Source organism: Arvicola amphibius, chromosome 8 (assembly GCF_903992535.2).
Source record: "Arvicola amphibius chromosome 8, mArvAmp1.2, whole genome shotgun sequence".
Lineage (NCBI taxonomy): Eukaryota > Metazoa > Chordata > Mammalia > Rodentia > Cricetidae > Arvicola > Arvicola amphibius.
In genome coordinates, this window is record NC_052054.1 from 78,783,564 (window position 1) to 78,807,334 (window position 23,771).

Consider the following 23,771-nt stretch of genomic DNA (forward strand, 5'->3'; position numbering starts at 1 on the left):
GACAGAATCCAGACTCACCTGGGAGGAGGGCCTCTTGGCTTACCTGTGGGGTGGTTGAGATTAAGCTAATTAGGGTGGGGAAGACCTTCCTACTGTGGATGACACCGTTCCCTGGGCTTGGACCCTGGACTACACAAAACAGAGAGAGCGAGCTAAGTACTAGCAAGCACGCAGTTGTCCCTCGTCTCCTGTCATAGTGACGTTTCTGACATGACAGGCTGTAACCTCGGACTGTGAGTTAGATAAACTCTTTGTACTCTAAGTTCCCCGCCCCAGCACCGTATCACAGCAACAGGAAAGGAACTGAGACAGTCACAGAGTCTAAGTGTGTTTGGTGGTCACACAGCCAGAAAGTGGCCACACTGGGGATCTGGAGCCAGACCTCTGGTCTCCAGACACCGTACTCTTAATTGCTGTGGAATGTGGCTTTCTCTGGCATGCTGGGCATGTACCAATCCCATCTGAGCCTTCCATCTCAGTGCCTGACCTCACACACCTTCCTGTGGAGCTCAGGTGTCTCAGTACTTCTCAACACAGTGCGTCAGGCGGTGATTACCAACTCACTCGTCACTAATCGACCACTTTCGGTTGGGCCAAGAGTTAGCATTGTTCACTAGGAAGGAGTCTAAGATTTCTCAGCCCTTTTCCTGACCCCACTTTGTGGTGCCAGAGACAAAACCCAGGGTCTTAAACATGCTGGGCAAGCACTCTACCACCAGACTAAAACCTTACTCAAGGATTTGCTTGTTTGTTTGTTTGTGTGAGAGGGGGGACTCTCTACAGATCGACAGCTCTGGATGTGCTGGAACTCACTGCAACCAGGCTGGCCTTGAACGCACAGAGATCTGCTTCTCACTGCTATCATGGTAGTACCCCGTGCCACCGAGCCCAGCCAGGATACAATTGTTACTACACTGTAGGCCTTTGTGTCTTAACACAGAATGTTAAACTACTCATGGCCACTGTGGCTACATGCTGGAGCTGAATCCAGCCATGCAACTTGAGTTTGTTTCCTTTGCTGTACTTTCCCAGGACTTTTTTTTTTTTATGGTTCTTGCCCCCCTCCTCTATACTAATGCACTGTTGGAGAGAGAGAGAGAGAGAGAGAGAGAGAGAGAGAGAGAGAGAGAGAGAGAGAGAGAGAGAGGGAGAGAGCGGGAGGGAGGGAGAGGGAGAGGGAGGGAGAGGGAGAGGGGGGGAGAGAGAGAGAGAGAGGGAGAGAGAGAGAGAGAGAGACAGACAGTTCTTATTCTTAGGGCCAATGTTTGTTATGCCTGGCTGCCTGGGCCAGAAAAACACTATAATACTCTGGAGCCTTCTACTGGGCCCTCTTTCTCACCTTCAGCCTCTGGACAATGTCCCTGATGTCCTCCACAGAGCCCTCTGCGGCCTGCAGGAAGATGTGGTCGCCCCGGCCATAGAAGATTTTCAGCGTGCAGGAGTCTGGGGTCCAGCCGATGACGTCCCCGCAGTAGCAGTTGAACACCACCTCCTTGGTGCGCAGGTCCAGGAGCACCACAAACTCATTGGAGATCCCCAAGATGCAGTCGATCTCTACGCCCTGGGCGTAGTCCTGCACTGCCACGCGCCAGGCAATGGCCCCAGCGCTGTGCTGCTCCGCTCCTGCCCTGGCCTTCGTCTTCTCTTTCTTCTTAGAGGTCAGGGAGATGAGGGTGAACTTGCCGGAGGAGTCAATGGGGGTGTTGGAGACACAGCTTTCAGCCAGGTCCTTCAGGTACTCCTGACGGGTTCTCGTGGCCATCGTATGGAATTTGTCAGATTTGTGTGCGGCGTTCTCAGCATTAATTACCTTGGCTAGCAAAAAGTCTCTGAAGACGTCAGACTTTCGGAATGTGGTTCCATTAGGGATAGGGGGGCCAAAAGGAGGAGCATCTTTGGATCGGGTCACAGCCATGCTAAAGGAGGGAGAAACCATTTAGATTCGGGAAAAACACAACGCTTTAAAACCAAGAGGGTATATTGTAACCCCAGAACTTGAAAGGTGGAAGAAGGAGGATCAGGAGTTCAAGGTAAGCCTGGGCTACTTAAGATTCTGCCTCTAGTTAGGGTGATGGCAAGCCAGGCACGGCCAGCCTGGTCTACGAGTTACAGGACAAGTACAGGGAAACCCTGTCTTGGAAAACAAAACGAAACAAGAAAGACTCTGTCTCTAACAAACAGGACTCTCTCTAGAAAGAAAACAAAATCAAAACTAAGGTCTTCTCTCCCTCTCTCCTGTCTATCATACTAGGGATGGAACCCTGTGTAGCTGGGCAAATACTCAACTACTGAGCCATACCCTGGCCCTAGAGTTTCTCTTTTGTGAATGAAAAGTTGAACATAATATATATATATATTCATTCCCTACACACACATATATACACACACACATGCACACACACACACACACATATATTCCCCCCGCCACACACACACGCTGCTGGGGGTCAGACTGAGGGCTTACACACGCTGTAAGTGATTCACCACTGAGCTGTATCCTCAGGCACTCTTGGTCTTCTGAGAGTCTCAATAGGAAGCCCAGTTTGACCCTGAACTCAAAACATCTTAACTTCCCAAGTGTTGGGATCACAGCCACCACTCCTGGTCCTGACTTCATTTAGTCTTGTTTTATATAAACTATGTGTTAGATTACAGTTTGGGGGAAAATCAAATGAACAACTTTCTTTCTCTCTACTGTCATAGTCGGATACAAATTTATCGCTCTTTCTGCAGCCTGACCATGATTTGATTTGTCCAATGTTTTTTTTTTTTTTTTTTTTTTTTTTTTGTGTGTGTGTGTGTGTGTGTGTGCATGTTTTCGAGACATGGTTTCTCTGTGTAACAGCCCTAAATGCCTTGGAAGTAGCTCTTGTAGACCAGGCTGGCCTCAAACTCACAGAGATCCGTCTCCCTCTGCCTCCCAAGTGCTGGGATTAAAGGTGCGTGACACCATAGCCCAGGTGCCAACACCTTTTGTTTGAGGGCTTGAACTGTACGTGAGTGTAGGAAAGGGTGGAGGGACCTATAACTCTGTTTTGAGACAGGGCTTCTCTATGTAGCCCTGGCTGTCCTGGCCTCAAACTCAGAGATCCTCCCGACTCTGCTTCCTGAGTGCTCGGACTAAAGGCGCAAACTGCCACTGCCTGGCAAGGGCCTATACTTTGATCCTCTTGCTGCAATGGGATGGATCGGTCTCAGGAGGGAGAAATATCTGGAGCAGGCTTAGACTCTAGCTGACTCTTTACAAAGCTGCAGTTCTATGCTAACTTGTTGCACACCATCAATGGGGACTATCTGGCTGGATGCGGAGCACACGTGTGGAATTTAGTTCTGTTAAACACTTGACACTAATATACTTTGCAAATAATCTCAACAAAGATTATTTTGAAAATCTGGAGCTAGTGTGGTAGCACACGCCTGTAATCCCCAAACTCAGGAAGTGGAGGGAGGAGGATCAGGAATTTAAGGTCGTCCTCAGTTTTATAGCATGTCTGAGGCCAGTCTGGGATTCACAAGACCTTTCTCAAAAGAATACACAAAATAAGTAGACTACAGATTAAATAATACCCTACGCAACCCAAACACAGTACAATGCTTGCTGGCATTTGGCCGACCTCTAGGGCACCCTCCCCTGTCCTGACAGGGAGATGGTATAACATTCATTCATCCGTTTGACAAGGGCTTCCTGCATGGCCCTCTTGGCTTTGCGGATACAGCGCTTCCTGTCTTCCACAGCTGCTGACCAAACATACAAACGAACAGACACTGATGGGGACGGAGAAGTGTCAGACAGGGGAGTCTCTGAGAAAGTGACAGCTGAGATCTCAGGATGGGGGTGAGGGGGGACACGATGACAGGGACATAGCGGACAGAAGGAGCAGCATGTGGGGTAGCCCAATGGGAAAGGGTACATGCAGGAGACAAGCCCAGGGTCAGAGCCCAGTTGCAGGGAGCAGGAGTCTGGGAAAGTCCACAGGGGCGTGTCACATGCTGCCCATCTGCATAAGAGGAAGGCCTCTGCACCTGGGGTCCCACAAGGTCAGGCTTCAAAGTGAGCTTGGCCAATGGGAGGCACTGGTGGTAGGAAAGATGCTGGGATGTGAGGAGAGGCCACCCAGCCTGGGTCACTCCACGTTTGTATTGTCTATTGACATCAGGGTTTGAACACACCCTACAGTGTCTGAGCAATGGCGAAATCCACCAGGCTCATATTTCTGGAGTGTGTCCCAGCTGTTAAGTGGCATACAACTATATTTGCTTTTCTTCTCTCCTTCCCTGCCAGGCCATGATAGTGGCAAGGTCTGAGGGCTTTTGGCTCTCGGTGCCTTATTCCCATCCACTGCTCTTGATAGGAGGCCCCGTCCCAGCGCCACAACTCGCACCAGCTTCTAGAAACTGTTTGTGTCAAGCCTGGGGTGGGCAGTGCAGGTTCCTTGCTGTCCCTGGTCTGGATGCTTCATTTCCCACCAGTCCCAAGCCATCCATGCTCTGAGTAGTCATCAGCCTTCTGCTAAGTCCTTGATGGGGAGTTGGCAGCAGTGGCTTCTGCTTTTTGCTCGGTCCCTGGCAGAAAGAGGTGTGTCTGCGAAGATCACTGTGGCTCATCATGTGGCACTGAGCAAGCACAGCGGTCCCAGAGATTAGCCTCACTCCTGCTTTCCATCTCTGTCATTCTCTGCACAGTGTTCCTTCCCACGTAGGGGGACCACACACACACACCACCCTGGCTCAACTGATTCTGCAGCCCCAGGGAGAAGAAAATGATTCCACCAATAAGCAGGGTATGTGTGAGCATGAAGGGCAGTGCCGGTGCGCCAGCCAGGTTAACCAGGGTGGCTGTTGCAACTCTAATGGAGCAGCTCATACACGCAGAAGAGCCTTGCAATTCCCCTCAGCATGCAACTGCGTGGCGACAGACTGGCTTTCCTCATGGTCCTGACTCATGGTTTTAAGTCATGAAATTATAGCTGCTGAAAGTTCTGGACCAAGAAACAGCTGGTCCCTCACTTGTAGCTGGTGGGGCTGGACTTGCTTACAAGCCCAGGCTCAGGGAAGATGCCAGCGGCCAGGAAGAAATGGCAAAAGATGAGAACACATTGCACAACTAGACGTGTGGCCACCAGGCCCCTGTTCCCTAGTGTGCAGTAGGCAAGCCTAGAACATGTGCAATTACTAACTTAACAACTGTTTCGTCAGTGCCCATGATGTGTGGGATAGGGCATTTGTACTGCCAGCCTTTTAAGGTCCTCTGATAGGGTAGCCTGGCATGGTGGCACATGACTGTAATCCCTGCACTTGGGAGGTGGAGGGAAGAGAATCAGAAGTCCAAGGCCATTTCTGTACACATAGAGAGTCTGAGGTCAGCCTGGGTTACACAATGCCCATGTATACAGGCATGCACACATGGACATGAAATTCAGTGGGGCCAGGTGGGAGGGCAGGGCAGGCTGGCCTCGAGATTTTTCGTCTCTCCAGAGAGCGGGGACCTTGGAGTTGGTAAGGGACAGCTGTGGTTATATCTCTAACATTTTCTTTCTTTAAAAATGAAGAAAAGGGCTGGAGAGATGGCTCAGCGGTTAAGAGCACTGACTGCTCTTCCAGAGGACCAGGGTTCAATTCCCAGCACCCACATGGCAGCTCAAAACTGTCTGAGAATCCAGTTCCAGGGGATCTGACACCTTCACACCAATGCACATAAAATAATAAAAAAAAAGATAAATAAATCATAAAAAAAATTTAAAAAAAAAAAAAAAAATAAAAATGAAGAAAAGAGGGAACACTTGAAGCAAGGAAGGCAAAATGCTAACATCTGTTAAATCTGCTGGTGGGCACATGGGTGTCTGTTCCATTATTTTCTGCACTTTTCAGAATGTTTAAAATATTACATAATAAAAGTCTTTTTAAATTAAATTGTAAAAAACAGGAAAGGGCTGTGCATCAGGAAGAAGTCACCCTGGAGACCAAGCCTGAGCTTGCCTGGAGGAGTGGGAGGTGGGGGCAGGCTCCTGGGACTACAAGGCAGAAGAGGAAGGCACAGAGAGGAGGAAGGGCACCGAGCAGAGTGGCATACCCCTAGAATCCCGGCACTCAGGTATCTGAAGCAGGAGGATCACATGTTTGAGGCCAGCTTGGGCTATGTAGTTGAGTGGCAGGCTAGCCTGAGCTATCTAGCAAAGCTCTGTCTCAGAAGAGCCAAGGACTGGCTGGGTACATTGGTACAGCACTTGCCTAGCATGAGTGAGGCCCTATATCCAATCCCCAGTACTGCCAGAAGACACACAAACACATGCCAAAACAACCAACTCACTGTGCCCAAGCCCTGAGGAAATTTTGAGTTACGGGCGCTTTGACATATTAAGTTGGACATGACGGCTCATGTCTATAATCCCAGTACTTGGGAAGCTGAGGCAGGTGGATCACTATGGGTTTGAGCTACATAGCATGTTTGAGACCAGCATGGATTATGTGAAACTGTCTCAAAAACAATACAAAACAATGCCAGGTGGTGGTGGCGCACATCTTTAATCCCAGCACTTGGGAGGCAGAGGCAGGCAGATCTCTGTGAGTTCGAGGCCAGCCTGGTCTACAAGAGCTAGTTCTGGGAAAGGCCCCAAAGCTACAGAGAAACCCTGTCTCAAAAAAACAAAAAAACACCCAAAAAAAAAAAAAAAACACCAAAAAACCCCCCCACCAAAACCGAAACAAACAAACAAGCCCTAGAAATAAAAGAAAATACGGCTTAGTGGTAAAGTGCTTGCCTAGCGTGTACAAGGCCCTGCATTTGATTCCCCATCCTGTGTCATTCCCCAACCAAACTAAGGAGTGAGGAGGAAGGGGAGAAGGACCTTCCCGCCGACCTCTGAGGCACAAGCAGCCTGCTTCCTCTTCCCAGGCGTGTGTGAACACCTGTCTTCTGTCACCAAGGCTACCTTTCAGGAGCTGAGAAATAGCAAACTGTTAAGCCCCAGACTCATTTCAGTGGTCTGAGCCCACAGAGTCCAAGGTGCCAGCCAGCATCCTACAGCTGCTGTCGGACACTCCTTGGGCCAGAGGAATGACGGACAGTGCTGGTCCCTGGCAGCCACCGAGCAATGCATCCAGCACAGCAGTTCACATGGGCTACAGCTGCATGCTGAAATCAACCTCATCAACACTGCTTGCTCCACCAATGCACACAGAGGGGTCCTCGTCTCCCACACCCACTGCAGTCGTTTCCTAGACAGCTGCATACTGGACTCTGGCTGTGGTGAATGCAGAAACAAGGCGACTCAGTGCAGGTGCCAGCAAGCAATCCCAAATGTCCATCCTTGGAGGACGGCGGGAAACTCACCCAGCCACACAATGGAATGTCTGGCAGTCACAGGAAGGCCTTGAAGACCGCTGAGTGGACGCCTCCAGGCTACACAGCAGAGGCTTCAGGCAGCCGGCACTTGTACTGAAACATGTAGGACTACATAGAATCGAGACATAGAAGCAGCATGTGCGTTGCCTGTGAGGCTGGCTGGGTGGGGGTTTGATGCAGCTACATGCTCTCGTTTGGATTTTATAGCATGTTCAAGCAATGGGAAACAGTAAACCTGCTCCAGTCCGTATCTGCAGGGACAAGCTGATGGCCAGGGTGGGTGTCTCGAGGATACAGCTCTATCCTGTTCCTAGTCTCCAGGGGCGGCTTTCCTTCTGTCTTTCGGGACAGCCACTAAATTGGGGAAGCCCTGATGTTGGAGAGGGCACAGAACAGGCTCAGGACCTGTGTTACATGTCTACGTGTGAACCACAACCCGACTCAACATGCCTGTCACCCCAACATTCAGGGGCTGAGGCAGGAAGACTGAGTCTGAAGAATGCCTGGGCTTATATAGTGAGACTTTGTCTCCTTCCCAAACCTACTTCTCAAGCTTACCTTACAAGCAGGGCCACAGAGACAGGGGGTCCCAGGGAGCTACCGCCAGCTTCTCCCAGATCTGCTCTTGTGCCTCTGTTCTTTTGCACAGGTGCTAGGCCTTTAGGGCCTCCACAGAGCGACTGTACAAGGCTCAGCAGTGTGTGTGCTTCTTCTTCCTCCCTGGCCCTTGTTTTGAGTCCATTAACTCCTGCCTCCTCCGCCCTACCGAGCACTAGGATTTAGGGAATGCACCACTCAGCTAGGTCCATGCAGTGCTACAGGTCAAGCTCTATTCTGATGTTCGTGCATGCTAGGCAAACTCTCTACGAACTGAACTACACCCCAGCCCTGTGGAACCTTTCCCCTCTACAGCAGGAAGGATGATAGACTGAGTGCCATCAGAAAATGAGGCTCCTTCCAGGACCATGGTACTCCCAGCTGTGCCTTCCCGTGATGTGCTCAAGAGCAAACACACACAAGTGCAGCTTCCTGTGAATGACCGAGGTGGGGTTTCCATCATTTACAAACAGAAGCTTCCAAGAAATATAGGCCCTGAAGGGAACCAGGGAACCAGGAAGTGAGGTGAGGTGGGATTTGTGATGGGGCACATCCTCCCCAGACTCTCGGGCCTGGCTGTGCATGGGACAGGACACTGGTGGCCATACCTATAGCAGACATTCTCAGTGCAGGGGTTATGGACTCGGACGATTATGAAGACGTGCTGGAAGTGCGAGCGGATGTTCTTAGGGGTGAAGGGCAACGCGCCTGGTTCCTGGAAGATGATCGTCACGATGTCATTCCCTATGTGCCTCTTCCTCAGCAGCTGGAAGCAGAGGGGAGGAGGTAAAAGTCACAGATGAGCTTTAAGACTCCTACCCAGACTGCCTTGGTGGCTCCCCATGCCCACTCCCACCAGAGGGCGCCCGTGAGCATGGGAGCCAGGTCTTGTCCTTAGAAGCTCAGAGCCCTTCTGGCTCCTTCTCCCTCAGGGACATGAACAAAGTCAAGGAGCCCCACATGTGGGCCCCTAGCCTCTGACACTGCCTGCTTCCCTCCCATCTTCATTCCAGAAAGCCTTCCTCTCACAAGCAGTAGGAACGGCTGTCCCTCTACCCCAGGGCCCCAGGTGGCCTCCTTCTTCAACTCCTCGGGATTTTTTGAGCTTTCTGTCATCCACAGCAACTCTCCAAGGCCGACCCTGCCCCTGCTTTCTTGTGCTCCCCACCGGGTATTTATGGCCACATTCTGTACCGAGGCCCTCCGTCTCCTTGTCCCTCACCTGTCTTCCCATTCAGGTTGTCAGTGACAAGAAGATGGGACATTGTTTTGGTTGCTGCTTGGCAAATCTGTGGGAGGATTCAGAATGGAGCCTTTGATCTGTTCGGGCCACATGGACAATGGCAGAGTCTCAGCAGAATACACAGGCAGGGCCAATTCCAGGTGGCTCTCAGATGGCCCAAGGAGCCACACCCTCTTGTCCCTGCTTCCATCTCCAAGGGAGACCGGAATGGGTGTCTTCACAGTGTCTTGTTTATTTGCCAAGATCACACTCCACCACTCTCTTTTGGAAGGTGGGGAGACAGGTCTCAAGCAGCCCAGGCTAGGACTTAAACTCAATACACAGTCAAAGGATGATCTTCAACTCCCGATCTTCCTGCCCCACAAAGGGAGTTGGCCACCATGCCTGATTTTTGTTTTGTATTCAATTATTTATTTCCCAAATTGCCCGGACTGGCCTTAAACTGCCGAACAGGCAGTCTCCTGCCTGAACCACTGTATCCAGCCTGTTAGTTCTTTTTTGTTTATTTTCAGACAGGGTCTTCCATGTAGCTCTGACTGTCCTGGAAGTCCTTAAGTAAATCAGGTCAGCCTGGAACTCACAGAGATCCACCTGACTCTGCTCTCTAGTGCTGGGATTAAAGGCAGAAAGCGTGTGCCACCATGCCTGGATAATCTTTATATTTTGTATTTTTATGTTATTGGGTGTTTGCCTGCAGGTATGTCTGTGTACCATATACATGTTAGCGACTCAGAGGCCAGAAGAGAGTGTCAGATCTCCTGGGACTGGAGTTACAGAGAGTTGTAAATTGTAGATGCTGGGAATCGAACCTGGGTCCTTTGGGAGAGCAGCCAGGGCTCTTGAGCACTGAGCCATCTCCTGGTCTGGGCCTGTTAGTTCTCTGTTGGTTCTTTCTGTGTCTGAACTGCATGAATGAAGTTGCTAAATCCAAGACTTTCTTCCTGTGGCTAACCTCTCATGAGGTTCACTTCCCAGTGACATCTTAAAAATTAATGACCTCTCTGAACCTTCCCAAAACCCTCAGTGGCAATAACTCATGTGGTTGCTTTTCATAAGATGGGAAAGCTTGGCTCAGAGAAGTTAGGAGTGACCTGTCTTCTGTCACGCAGGGATAAAGGCAGACAGTGGGATCCCAACTGCTTCTGGTTTTGACTGACCAGGCCCCTGCTTCCTACAGGTCCTGCCTCATGCTCAGGACCCATGCATGGAAGCAAACACCTTTCCCAATACCCAGGACCATACTGTCACTGTGTGGAGGAAGGACCTGCAGCTCAGAGAGGTACCATCACTTTCCTGGGGTCACAAAGCTTGTAAGGGCAAAGAACTCAAATTTATGTTTACTCCCGATGCCAGTGCTTTTGGGAGCATGTTATCAGGGTATCCTTAGGAAATGGCTTGCATTTGACTAGTTTCGACCTACAGAATCTACAGTGTGATTTGTACTGGCAAGAAGAAAACTGGCACACAAAAACCCACAACAACCTATTTCCTAAATCCTTAGCACCCTGGGTTCCCTGCCCACTAGAAAGCAAAAAGAGCTATGGAATGGGCTCAGTGGGCTTGGCATGCCCAAGAGAGGGAGCTGGTCACGCCTGCAGCCTCCTTATCATCTTTCAGTACCCACCCTTTACTTCTTGGAACTCACATCACCCCTCTGGAACATCACCTCTCTGACCCCTGACCCCTAACCTCTGGCCCCTGAACCATTCTCCCTTTCCAAGATAGAGACATGTCAGGCTTGGCTCACAGGCCACTCTCTTTCCTCTGGAATGATGGGAAGGTTGGGGGAGCACGGACCATGGTAGCATCTCCTCCATGGCTAAAAAGACCTATGAATGAAGTCACTACAGAGAACAATGGGGGTGAGGACTCTTGAGAAAGCTCGAACCTCTAGATCCATCCAGACCTAAAAACCAGTCCTCTCCTAGACCCCCGGGTTACATAACCCTATCTTTTGCTTTGCTGATACCGATTTGGTCTGAGTTTGTGGTCAGATTCTGTTGATTCATTTACTTTTCTCATTCATAAAACTGGTGATGACTCAAGAGACCCTGAGGGAGATGGAACAGCCGGAGGGAAGCAGGGTAGCCAAAGACCAGTAGGAAGATGTGGTACCAGACAGGCATCAAATCGCATTGGGCTTTGTCTAGAAAGCCTAGGGAAATGACCAGAGTACTGAGGGTCCAAGACCTCCCTCAGACTCACAGGACCACGCCAGGAGCGCTGTCACTGGGTAGACAGGCTGGCAGATGGCTACCAGTCATAGGAAGGTGAATGCTTTGAGTCTAACTTTGCCCCAGCTGGGGACCACTGACCTGCTGCCGGTTGTTGGGGGTGTAAGGGAGCAGGGTGGAGACGTGGAACATGATCTCGTAGTCCTGGTATGTCGTGTACAGAGAGTGGGTCCCCGTTGAGTCCGCTGGGATAGAAACACCAGTTAGTGTACCACAGTCCCTAAGCCCCTGGGTTTCTGCCATATTCCGCAGGCCATCATGCTAGTTTTTAACTGGATGCTTTTACTTACATCCACTCTTTAAAAACGAAAGACATAAAGAAATCACCCATGATATAATTATTATTTTCTTTTTTAAAAAAAGACTAAATCTAGCTATGGCTGGCCTCTAATTCAGTCTTCCTGACTTAGCTTCCCAAGTGCAGGATTACAGCATACACTGCCACACCTGCGTGTCTTTAGAGTTACTATACGCAAACAAACCCTCAGTGTACAGCCATGTTCTTAAAATACGTGGCACATAAAAAGCAGCCTTCAGGACACCTTCTCCTGAGACTTACTATGTGTGACAGGCGACCCTTACCCGTGTCCCTGCTCTGCAAATATCACATAGTCCGGTGGAGCTCCTGGGGATCCTCCAGGAGCTCACGGCACAGTGTACAGAGCACATGGCTATGAATGCAGCTGCTGAGTCAGACACAAAGGCTGTTTTCCCAAGTGGGGGCATTATTAATCCTGACAGTGCTGTCCAATACCTTCCGCTGGCCTGCACCCTGGCCCTGGCACCACCAGACCTTTGAGCTTCTGTTAGTCAGGCAGACAAGAAGTGGTGGCTCCTTGACACCTCAGTGGTCCCTCCTAAAGTCTTTTTGATGGCACTGAGGGTGGAATCTAGGAAAATGCTTCATCCATACCTGATGCCTTCCTCTGCCCCACTTACTTATTGTCTGTCTGTCTGTCTGTCTCATCTTTTGGGACAAGGTCTTGTTATTTGTAACTTTGGCTGGCCTAGAATTTACTATGTAGACCAGGATTACCTCAAACTCATAGGTATCTCCCTGTTTCTGCCTTCCTAGAATGGGCGGGATTAAAGACCTGCCCCATGCCACTTAACTCTTTTTTTTTAAAGATTTATTTATTAATTATGTATAGAGTTTTCCCTGCATGTATGCTGCAGGCCAGAAGAGGGCACCAGGTCTCATTACAGATGGTTGTGAGGCACCATATGGCTGCTGGGAATTGAACTCAGGACCTCTGGAAGAACAGTCAGTGCTCTTAACCTTTCTCCATCTCTCCAGCCCCAACTTAACTCTTTTTTTTTTTTTTTTAAACTGAGACAGGGTCTCAGAGATCGGCCTGCCACTTACTCTTGACATCCAGCTGGGCAGCGTACTTGGTGAAGCCCTTCAGACAGACCTTCTCACCCAGGAGGTCCAGGAACTCCTCAAAGGCAGGGCCAGCCTCCTCGTTGTTATACATCTCCTCCTCTGAGCTCTGGCCTGCCTTGCAATACAGGATGCCCACCTTGTGCTTGCGGCATAGCTGTGGAGGCAGAAGAGCAGAGGAGTCCAAGGAGGTTGAGGGAAAGGGACAAGAAGAGCCCTGGGGTGCTGAGCTCAGGTACTGCTGGGACCACTTGGGAACTCAAGCCACAGTCAGTAGGGAAGGAACCAACGTGGGGCTTGTCCCATAGGGACACTCCGTCATCTGCCTCTCCATGGCTGTGTGAGTGTACAATGTTCTTAAGGCAGAGCAGGGAGCTGGGGCCGGCTTCCTATAGATGGCAACTGGGCATGGACCACGATTGTGCCAAAGCTAAACCTCAGCTACTTGGGGTCTGCACATGTCTGGAAGTCCAAAAGCAATGCCAGGGGCTATGGAAGGGCCAGATGGCAGGGAGTGGGTTGTGTTTGCGCGCTGGCACACGCTCCTGCTCCCTCTCTCATATAAACCTTGTAGTGTCAATCTCATTCCCAGGCTGTTTCTATGACACTGCTCTTGGTACCCTTACAGTGTGCTGATAGCTCCCTCCTGTTGCTCAGTCTAGCTTAAGGGAGTTTGTTACTTCTAAAAATAAGTGCAGAGATGGAGACAGGAAGGGCTGCAGGATTCAGGCCGAAGGCTGGGCTCACCCCTTGCTCATCGAGCTTCAGCAGCTGCTCCGTGACTTTGGGAGTGTTGAGAGCCAGTCGCAAGCAATGGATGTTGAGCTCTGGGATGACATATTCCAGTGCGTCCTTCAGGGGCAGGCCCCGCCCTGTCCCGTGCTTGGTGGCTGTAGGTGTGGCGTCCTCTAGAATGGAGCCCCGAAGTGTGATGAGCTGTTCAAAGGAGAGAGAGAAGGCATGGTCAGGGCTGTCTCAAGCTTTGAGGGGCCTACAGCACATGAAGGCTCCTGTCTTCATGAATAGGTGTGGCTCAGCGAGGTGGCGTACTTCTGTAATCCTAGGCACTATGAAGGTCAAGGTTGGATGATTTTGATGCTAAGGGCAACCTGGGATACACAGTGACTCTGTCTCAAACCAAACCAACCAACCAACCAATACCCCCTCAAAGAAACCCTCAAAAACCAGAGCTGGGTGTGGTGGGTTGTAATCCTAGCTTTTGGGATGTGGAGACAAGAGATATGAAGTTAAGATCATCCTTGGCTACAGAGTCAAAGGTTAGCTTCCCTACATGAGACCTTGTCTTAAAAAAAAAAAAAAAAAAAAAAAAGAACAAAACAAAACCCTAAAACCTAAAAGCCACCCCCTCTGCCCAAACATGATCAATAAGAAAGATCTTAACAGTTTGAAGGCAGAATACAGACTGTGAGCAAAGACTCAGACTTGCTGTTTCTTTCCTGTGATCCTGAGCTTCAACCTTCTCTTCCGTGGGACAAAAACAGGCACTTCTGAGTGTAGGGGAGGCTGGGAGATGACATATCCCCCTTTCTTTAGCACACACACCGGCAGCTGTCTCCTGTGTGCCAATCTATCCAGCTGCAGAGACCAAGCAAAGACCCTGGAGAGCTGACAAGTGGGTGGTGGGGAGGGGGAGTAAGTCAGGAAGCCTAACCCCAGGAGAACAAAGGAAGCTCTGCAAAGAAGGGGCTCTTGGTCACTGTAGGCATGTATGCATCGCATCTGAGACCTGCTGGTCTAGGATGCTGGTGCCAGCCTGGGTCTTGAACTGTGGCTCCGGCTGTTGAACCAGTTTTGTGAGAAGCGCCATCACCAGGCACACTGATTTGGTCGTGGGGTGGGCTGGACACACACCCGTGCATGTACATGTGTCTCTACATGTGCATGGGAATGGGCACACATGTTCAACCCTCTTAGCGGCTGTGCTCTGCCTTAGAGGCTGAAATGTTAGTCAGAGGCCACCCTACCTCAGATGTCACCACTTCCCAGGCTTCTCCTACAGCTGACTACGTGACCAGTTTTAGGCAGTGAAATGTGAGACTCCTGTCTGGTCAGGACTTTTTTTACTGGCCATGTTCTCTTACTGGGGACATCAGTGTAAAGGTGGGCCCTCTGAACTGAGTCCTGATGCGCCTACCTCCCAGTTTCAAGACAAGGTTTCTCCGTGTAGCCCTGGCTGTCCTGGAACTCACTCTGTAGACAAGGCTTGCCCCTAACTTAGAGATCCACCTCCCTCAGTCTCCTGAGAGCTGTATTTTTTGAGACAAGGTCTTGCTATGTAATCTAGGCTGATACTGAACTACAGAGATCCACCTGTCTCAGTCTTCTGAGTACTGTGACTACAGACAGGCACCACCAAGATGCTTCAAGATACTTCTCTTTGGAAAAATAAATTGCCATCTCGTCTACACACATGTAACTGTTACAATACATGCAAAAGGCTAATACCTGGTCCTGTGGATATTCAGACTTCCAGGACCAGTTTATTCCCGCCTACTTTCATTATCTTTCATTATTGTTATTATTATTTTGTCAGGAGTGTGTTTGGGGCTGGAATCATGGCTGACTAGGCAAATGCTATAATCCAGAGCCATGTGCCCAGCTGACGGTCATTATTCTTTTTTTTCCTTGTTTGTGTGTGTGTGTGTGTATATATATATATATATATATATATATATATTAAAAATTCCCACCTCCTCCCCCTCCCACTCCCCCCCCCCCCCCCCGTCACTATTCTTTTATCTGGCTTCTTCCCCTCTCCTTTTGAGTCAGGATCTCATTTGGTCCAGGCTGGCCTCAAATTCCTGATTCCTGCTTCTCCCTCTTGAATGCTGAGAGTACAGACATGTACCACCAACACTCTGCTTCTCTCTCTCTTCCTCCCCCCCTCTCTCTCTCTCTCTCTCTCGCTTTGTATTGAGAAGATCTCATTCTATAGTCTAGCTGGCCTTGAACTTGAGATCCTTGTCTCGGTCTCCCAAGTGACAGGTGTGTCACTGTGTCACTGTGCCCAGCTCTGTTTCTTTCTCTGAGGACTGTGCATCTGGGAATCCACCATGTTGCATTGAGAGGATAAAGCCTGCACTGCCATGGATTTAATCCTTCCTAGTGCAGCTGAGCGCAGCTGCTTGGAGCATTGGACAACTGAGCAGCACTGTTGGGAGCATCCGCAGAGTCACCTCCTGGTGTCCAGAAACACATTTCCTCTTTGGTTTCTACCTCGGAGACAAACTGCTAAATCACCCAGACATGCTAATCTTCAGTTTTACTAAAAGTGCCAAGTAGTCTTCCAAGTGATTGTTCCAATTTATGCCCCGCTAGTCCTGAGAGCCCCTGTAGCCGTGTCCTCTGGACATAAGCTTGATGCTAGCCACCAGGTTAGGCCAGGCTGAGTATGTGGAAGCCCCAGGAAGAATGTACAGAAAGGTACCTGAAAAAACACAGGACAAACAAAACCTCTCCCCCAGGGCCTGTCCCAAGCGGCCCAAGCATACTGTTCCAAGCTGCAGCTTAAACACAAGAGCGGACCAGAGTTAACCGCAAAAACACACTCCCCTAGGTCAACAGACACACGGAGCAGCAAAAACATGCCATGGTTTGCTGCCAGGCACGCAGCCCACCCTTGCCAAACAGGACCCAGGCAAGAGGTGTGTGGAAGGAATGGGGTGATCTCATGGCTGGGAGTTCCCAGTTCTGGCTGGGCATTAACAAACAAACACATCTCTTATCATGAGCAAAGCAAGCGTAAAACAAGGGCAACAGCGGTGACGTCAGGGGCTTTGCTCTCCGGCCTGGGGGGCTCTGGGGCTGTGGGCTTCCTTAATGCATCTATAGGATCAGCAGCTTTGTACCTGCTGACACTGTTCTGCAGCACTCTGCTGGAGTCAAAGCCAGTGAGGGCCAAAAACCTGCTCTGGAGACAGGTGGCTTATGGCTGCGCTTGGCCCCATCACTGCCCACTGCTGTGCGCTTGAAAATCTCTTGGGTTTTCCTTCAGGCCAGGGGAGGAGAAACTGTTTCTCCTCCCCGCTTTGATCCTTTGTCACCCCCCACTGGCACAGCAGCTCCTCCCAAGGCCTCCCTGCCCTTGTCCCATTGCCAGCCCCTTCTCTCCACAGCAGGGGAGTCAGACCTGCTGTGAGCCCTCTGACATCTGCTACCCCTTCACTGAGGGTGACAGACCAAGTGAGCTGTAAAAAGGACATGGTGCCACATAAGCAAAGAGGGATCTATCTGTCAGAGTCAGGCCCATGACCAACCTATATGCACATTGGCTGCCCTTTGTGCTGGGTGTGGGGACCCTTAAGGGACTTCAGGGCCCTTGAGGCTGCCAGCCTGTGTTTGACTCTTGGTTTCGCCTTCTCCCAAGCTCTGCAACCCCGAGCAAATCACTAAATTTCTCATCCCATCCCTCCCTTCCTTTTTAGTTTTGAGACCCTTTCATGAAGCCCAGGCTAGTCTGGCTATATAGCTGAGGCTGGCCTTGAACTCACTGGCCTCACAAGCACTAGGATTACGAGTGTTTCTCACTACATTTTACTAATGCAGATTTTTCACTGATACAGGGGTTTGCTATTTGGTCCTGGCTGGCCTTGAAGTTTCAGTATTTCCTCACTGACAAAATGGGGATAAGAACGTCTACCTTGAGCAGGTATGGTTGTATACACCTGCATGCAATTCAAATTCTGGGAACTGAATAGTTTTAAGAGTTTAGGCAAACCTGGGGTAGATGAAGACTCCAGGAAGGAAATTCGCACATGGAGCTTGCCACTGTATCGGGATACAGCGAGAGCTGGGTATACACCACTCACTGCCACAGGCAGATAAGCGTCAAATGTATAAAGCCACAGATAAGTTAAGAACTCAAAAAGCCTCTAAGGAGGCTTCAGTCCCTTCCCACTCCTCAACAGGATGCATCAGAGATATGGGGAGGCGCATGCACAGACCAGATGTGCCAACTGAACGCAGATATCCCGCCCCCAACAGAATTACACGTAAGACCTTCCTCTTTCTACTTCACACACTTGTGTATCATTGGAAGTACCAACAACCAGCATTAAGAGATGTACCCATCTATCTCCCGGGTTTGGGAGAAGCACTGGGATATGCACATAGATCTCCTGAGACAAAAAGGAAAATCCCAAACTCCTAAGCCTAGCAAAGCCACAGCCTACCTGGGCACAGGGGCATATGCCTGCAGTCCCAGCACCCAGGAGGCTAAGACAGGGGCTGTAAGTTCCATGCCAGCACTGACAGAGTTAGGGCCTGACGTGAACACAAAACAACAAACTTCAAAGGTCTGTCAGAAATTTCCTCTTGCCAGCCTGAAGAAGCATTGGGCCAGATGGTCTGAGGCTGGCTGGGGAACCCTGTGTGTCATCTGAGAAGCCACTGGCATGGGGCAGCCAGTGGTCAGGTGTGTGGTGCCTAAGTCCAACCCTGAGTTTGCTCCTTCCTCGGTGGGAAGCTGGCTCTGCCAAAGCTCACATACCATCTGCTGAGAGACGTGGGCCCACTGGAGCTGTCTGCTTGGCAGCTAGGGGCGGCCATCTGGGATAGGCCGGCCTGCGGGCTTGGAAAGCAGCCTGGGCTCCGTGCTTGGTGCAGAGGCCAGAGGCAAGTGTGTGGACAGGAGGACGGAGCCCATCTATCCATTCCCCAGCACTCCTCCGCCCTCTTGGAAGAGTTACAGTCATGGCGGGAGCTGGTACTCAGAGCTCCTCCTGCCCTGAAGTCTGTGCAGCCACTTCCTAGTCTCAGGGGGCCCACTCACACCTCTCTAGGGGTCAGGTCACAGCTCCAAGCCTGTTTTACCAAGGAAGAAACCAAGACACAAGGAACGGTCACCTGTCTAAGTCATGGGGCCAGTGAAGAACATGAGTGGGCAGATAGTCCAATGAGCTCAGATCCACAGAGAAGGTCCTGGGAGTGAGGGTAGACAGGAGGGTGTGCTGGGCTTGCCAGTGGGTGACCTTGGAAAAGCAATTGTCTGGCTCCAATAGTGGAAGGAGGTGAAAATGGGACCTCTGTGGCAAGGGCAGCGCAAACACTGAGGTGAATGCCAGGCAACAATGCAGGTTGCAGCTTTACTGTAGGTTTCAGGGTTGCTGGCAGGGAATTTGGGTTGTGTGTCTTTCTGCCCTGCCTCCATGGTGGTGAGGTAAGCCTTGCTCTTCCTCCAACTCCAGACAATGGGAGGTCAGGCCTGAGGGCCTCACAGGGCAGCTCTGCAAAGACCCAAGCCCAGGGTTGGGTCTGCACGTGGTCTGTAGGTGAGACAAAGGTTTGCGCGGTGTGTGTATGTGAACGGGGTGCGGGGTGCGGGAGTCCACGCTGGACTTGAACTGATGCTATCTATCTGCTCAGTCTTCCAAACTGTGAGGACCACCCCAGCTCCGGTTCCCTGAAGTCTCGGGTATTTCAAACACACCTCCATTGGCCATCCTGTCTGAAGATCTAGCTCCCCTCCAGTCACCCGTTTCCCCGCTGTCTTTCACCTTATCACTACGTATACCCTGGCATGGGCACGGGACATGAAGCTGTCTTGTGTAGCACTGCCACTCCCCATGGGAGCAGTCTTCAAGCTACCCTGCTGCCTTGGTCACTACTATACCCCCAAAGCCCAGCATGGGGCTGTGCAGTGATAGCATCCGGTAAGTCTTGGTAGGATGAGTGCATCGCAGATCTGAAGCCCATGAGGCCAGGGTGGCACGGAGCAGTTTCCAATTACCAAACAGGAACCAAAGCAGAAAAGCCATACCCTGACCTGCTGAAAAAGCATTGGAGTGCCCTGACCCTGAGTTCAAGGGATGTACTGTCATTTATCATCACTGGGCTGGAGAGAAAGGCTTACTGGTTAAGAGCCCTCACTGTGTGTGCCAGGATGGTGGTGTCTGGGGCTTCAACGTCTTCTCTGACCTCCATGGGCACCGCATGCACGTGTAAGTCAGCTGAGTTGTGACACCATGAACAGGTCCAGTGTGGGGGAGGGGAGGTCTAAACTGTGTCAGGTGACTCCCTGAGGCAGCTGAGTGGGGTGGCCAGAGGACAATGGGCCGAGAGACAGGCCCTGTCTCTCACTAGAGGGTCTTAACTGCTCTGTATCTGCTTTGCCACAAACGAGGACTAAAGTGCTGCCATCAGACAGCTGGCAAGACTAGAAGACTGGTGTGAGCTCGCCAGCCTAGGCGAAGGCAGAGTGTGGGCCTGGCACTGCAGTGCTAAGCCTGTTTGCCGCCATTGCTGCTGCAAGAGTATGCATCTCGCTGAGTACATACGGCTTGTCATTGCACCAGCATCTGCCCACGTGTCCTAAAGAACTCTGAAGCTGGAGAAGCTGTCCCCTCACATGCTGCCTTGGCGCTCAACTGGCCAGAAAGGTGAGCAGAAGGAAAGGCTGCCCAGGACACTGGTCAAGGACTGCCTGCAGCCTGGCATGTGACTTGGGGGCCCACTCTCCTCAGCTGCCAGAAGCCATGTGTCATCCAGTTGAAAGCCTCTGCGGATGGGGCACTTGTCCTCAGTGCCTCATCTGCCTGCCAGGATGAGCTCAAACTCAAGAGTATACTCCCTGGCAGTGGTAGCCTGCTGAGTTTCTACGCCAGGGATCCCCAGCGAGTGGGCTGTGTCAGTTGGCGGCTGCCTCTCTGGAAATGCTGCCTTTCCATGCCTCTTTCAGAAGGTGCCATCACTGCATCGTTGCTGCTAACCTGTTTTGTCCTGCAGGGGACTAAACTCAGAGGCAAGGAGCAAGACAAGCTAAAACCACCTTTCTGTCGGATGTGGCAGTGCATGCCCGCCACGCCAGTATTCAGAGAGTGGAGACAGGAGCTGCTCAAGGCCAGTCTGAGACACACAGTGAGCTGGAGGCCAGCTTAGCTACATGAGACAAGTTCTCAAAACAAAAGAAAAACACCCCACCATTCCCACTGAGGACCTCCTCCTTCTCTTCCCTCTTTCCTTTTGGGCGGCTCCCATGCAACTGTCAATCTCAGCACCAGGGCGGTGGCTCTAGCCCTAAGGTGGAGTGTCCTAGATCTGGCTGCCTATCTCTCTCACCCTCTCTGACCCGTCAGTGCCTGGCCCAAGGTGTAGGTGTGGGATCCACACAGAGCCAATCGGGGATCCTGCAGACATGAATCATCCTTCTATATGGAAAGCCAGTACTACCTAGAAGACTTGGACAGTAGTCCCTTTGCCCGGGACTGAACACAGCTTGCTGGTGACAGTGAGAATGGCATTCATTACAAAAATGGAGGCCGAGTCAGCTGAGCTGAGCAGAAAAGGAGTCAAATTCTGCAGTCTTAGGGCTGGAGAGACAGCTCAGCGGTTAAGAAAAGTGGCTATTCTTCCAGAGGACCCAGGTTCAATTCTTAGCACCTACATGGTGGCTCACACAATGCACATAAAAATAAATTTAAAAAGTTCTGCAGTTTTGCAGAAGACCAGGTCAGTCTGCCTATAGCAGGTTCTATCCCTGACCTACAGTTAGAGAGATCAGTGAATCTCTGGGACTTGAAGCCAGCCAGAAATACATTTCTGTATTGGTGTGGGGTGCATCACTGTGCCTTCCCCCGTTGCTGGAGCTGGCCTGTAATACAGGCCTGGCTGGGCAGGACAGTGGGATTCTCTGCTCAGAATGGAGGTTGGTCGGTAGTGGTGAAAGCTGCTTAGCATGATGGCAGGGCTTGCTGCGATGCCCCAGGCCCTACTAGACTGAGGTTTGACCTCTCAACCACACCTTTTTTCCTTATGTTCATTGGAGTCAATCTCTTGGGAAAAGATTTTGTGATCTTGAACTTTGATGTCACCTGCCAGGTTCAGCTCCTGACCTGGCTTCTTATTGCTGCAACCTGTGTGATTTCGGAGTCTTAGTTTCTCCTCTGTAAAATGGACAGACTCACAAGGTCACATTACTGGGCCTCTTAGGAGACATAGCAAGGATGTCCTTGGCCTGGAACCTGGTAGAACCAGGACATGGAAACGGGAGGGGATTACGGTTCTTATTTATCCAGCAGGCACACTGTGCCGGGCCCTACCTCTCGAGTCCGGAAGATGATCCTGTACTGGTACTGAGGTCCGTGGTCCTTGTGATCCTCCAGCTTCTCCCGCTTGATGCTCACCGCCACGGGCCCCAGCTTTTCATCCACGCCAAAGTAATTGGCATGCTCTGCAAAGGGAGACCAAGGAAGTATGGTCAGATGTCCGGAAGGAGAGGGCACAGGCCACGGCAGTCTGGTGCAGTGTCACACAAAGCCCAAGAATCCAAGGCTGATGGATGGAGAAACCCTAAGAGTTTGATCACAGCCTGGTTTTCGGTGCCAGAAAAGCCACAGCCTTTTCTGAGTGTCAGCACGTTCACCTGAGGAACAGAAACCCAGAGGCTCACGGTTCAGAGCTGGTATGTGGGAGTGAGACAGCGTGAAAGGCTTCGTACAGTACAGTGGGTCACCAAGCCAGGGCCACTGAGATTAATCCCGGCTCTGTTAAGGGCTTGCCTGGTTAAGCTCCCATTAGTTGTTGTGAAGTAGTTAAGCCCCGAGCCTAGGGAGTCTCCTGCCAGCACAAATTCGGGGTTGAGATTAGATATAAGGCTCCAGTCAGGTCACATGATGGGATTCTTAGCAGTCAAATGGGCTTAACTCAGCAATGTGAGGATTAATTGAGTTAGCACAGCACCAGGCTGGCGCACAGTAAGCATACAGCTTAAACGCTGGCCATTAGCAGCCCAGGGCCTCCCATTTGTTCAGGGCCCTGACACAGATTCTCTAAGTCATGCCTGCAGCTGACCATGCTTCTACAGACCTGCGTAATGGAAATACTGAGGGTGACAGCCATAAACGATTCAGGGAGCCAGGTTTCTGCTCCCCACTTTTTCCTGGACAAGCTACTGAGAATCCTACCAGGAAACAATTCTTTCTGATATCCAACTCTAGTAGGTTTTTTTTTTTTTGGGGGGGGGGGCGGAGACGCACAGCATCCTTTGTGACTCCTGTTCCAAGCTTCTATGTTGTTATCAGCAAAAACTCAAGAACACAGCAGATAACTGCTTCTTGTCCTCACCCTGGCATTCTGTATATTTAACCGACAGTCCCCGTTTTCAGATGCACCTGGGTGAAGGTGCACCAAGGCTAACCCAAAAACTGGGTGGGAACTAATCAGAAGGGCACACTGCACTCTAAGGTGGGAGTTTACTCCTGAAGAGGCTACCGAATTTGTTGTTCATTTTTTTTTCACCTACGCATAATGGCTAGCATCTCAGAAATCCCAGTACATGGTCAGCGCTCAATAAACATTCATCACAGGCCTCCACGGCTACAAAGAAGTAATTTTAGAAAGGCTACTTGAAAAAATGTGGGGGGTAGACAGGTCTTACTATATTATTATATGTTGTCTTTGAATGTGTGTATGTAGACTACACTGGCCTCACACTGGGAATCCTCCCGTCTCAGCCTCAGCGCTGGGATTTAACTCTGCATCACCATGCCCCACCTTTACTTTCTTTGCCTTTTGAGGCAGGGTCTCACCATGTAGCCCAGGCCTCCCTCAAACTGAAGATCCAGCTGCCTCAGCCTCCTGAGTGCTGGGATTACAGACGTGCACTATCATACCCTGCTCCTGGGTGAGTTTTAAAAACCAACAAGGAGCGGCCCTTTTCATCTTGGAACCCGTGCCTCATCAGCGTTCCGTCATCCAGGGCCTGGAACTTCCATCACCCTTCACTGTTCGTCTTAGTGCCATTTTGGTTGGGGTATGGGATCCACTACAATCTACTCCTTTCCTCCCATCCGCAGGGTGAACTGTGTCACTGGTGAACTGGGGCAACAAGCTATCGGATAGGACACTCCAACTCACAGTCTAACTCTGAGATTAGCTCCAGAGACCCTGAGCCCCGTGAAGAACCTAGCTGACTGTTATATCTGACAAGAACCATTTATTTATTTTTGGTGGCAC

General features: G+C 50.8%; 1 protein-coding gene across 1 annotated transcript in view; it reads right to left on the minus strand.

Moving 5' to 3' along the window:
* Nucleotides 1-23,771, minus strand: part of Sipa1l3 (signal induced proliferation associated 1 like 3) — a 204,163-nt gene that overhangs the window by 58,036 nt on the left and 122,356 nt on the right. The window contains 6 exon segments of the mRNA XM_038340138.1: nucleotides 1,340-1,916; nucleotides 8,548-8,705; nucleotides 11,498-11,601; nucleotides 12,783-12,957; nucleotides 13,548-13,736; nucleotides 21,857-21,987. Coding sequence (XP_038196066.1) covers nucleotides 1,340-1,916; nucleotides 8,548-8,705; nucleotides 11,498-11,601; nucleotides 12,783-12,957; nucleotides 13,548-13,736; nucleotides 21,857-21,987 — 1,334 coding nt within the window.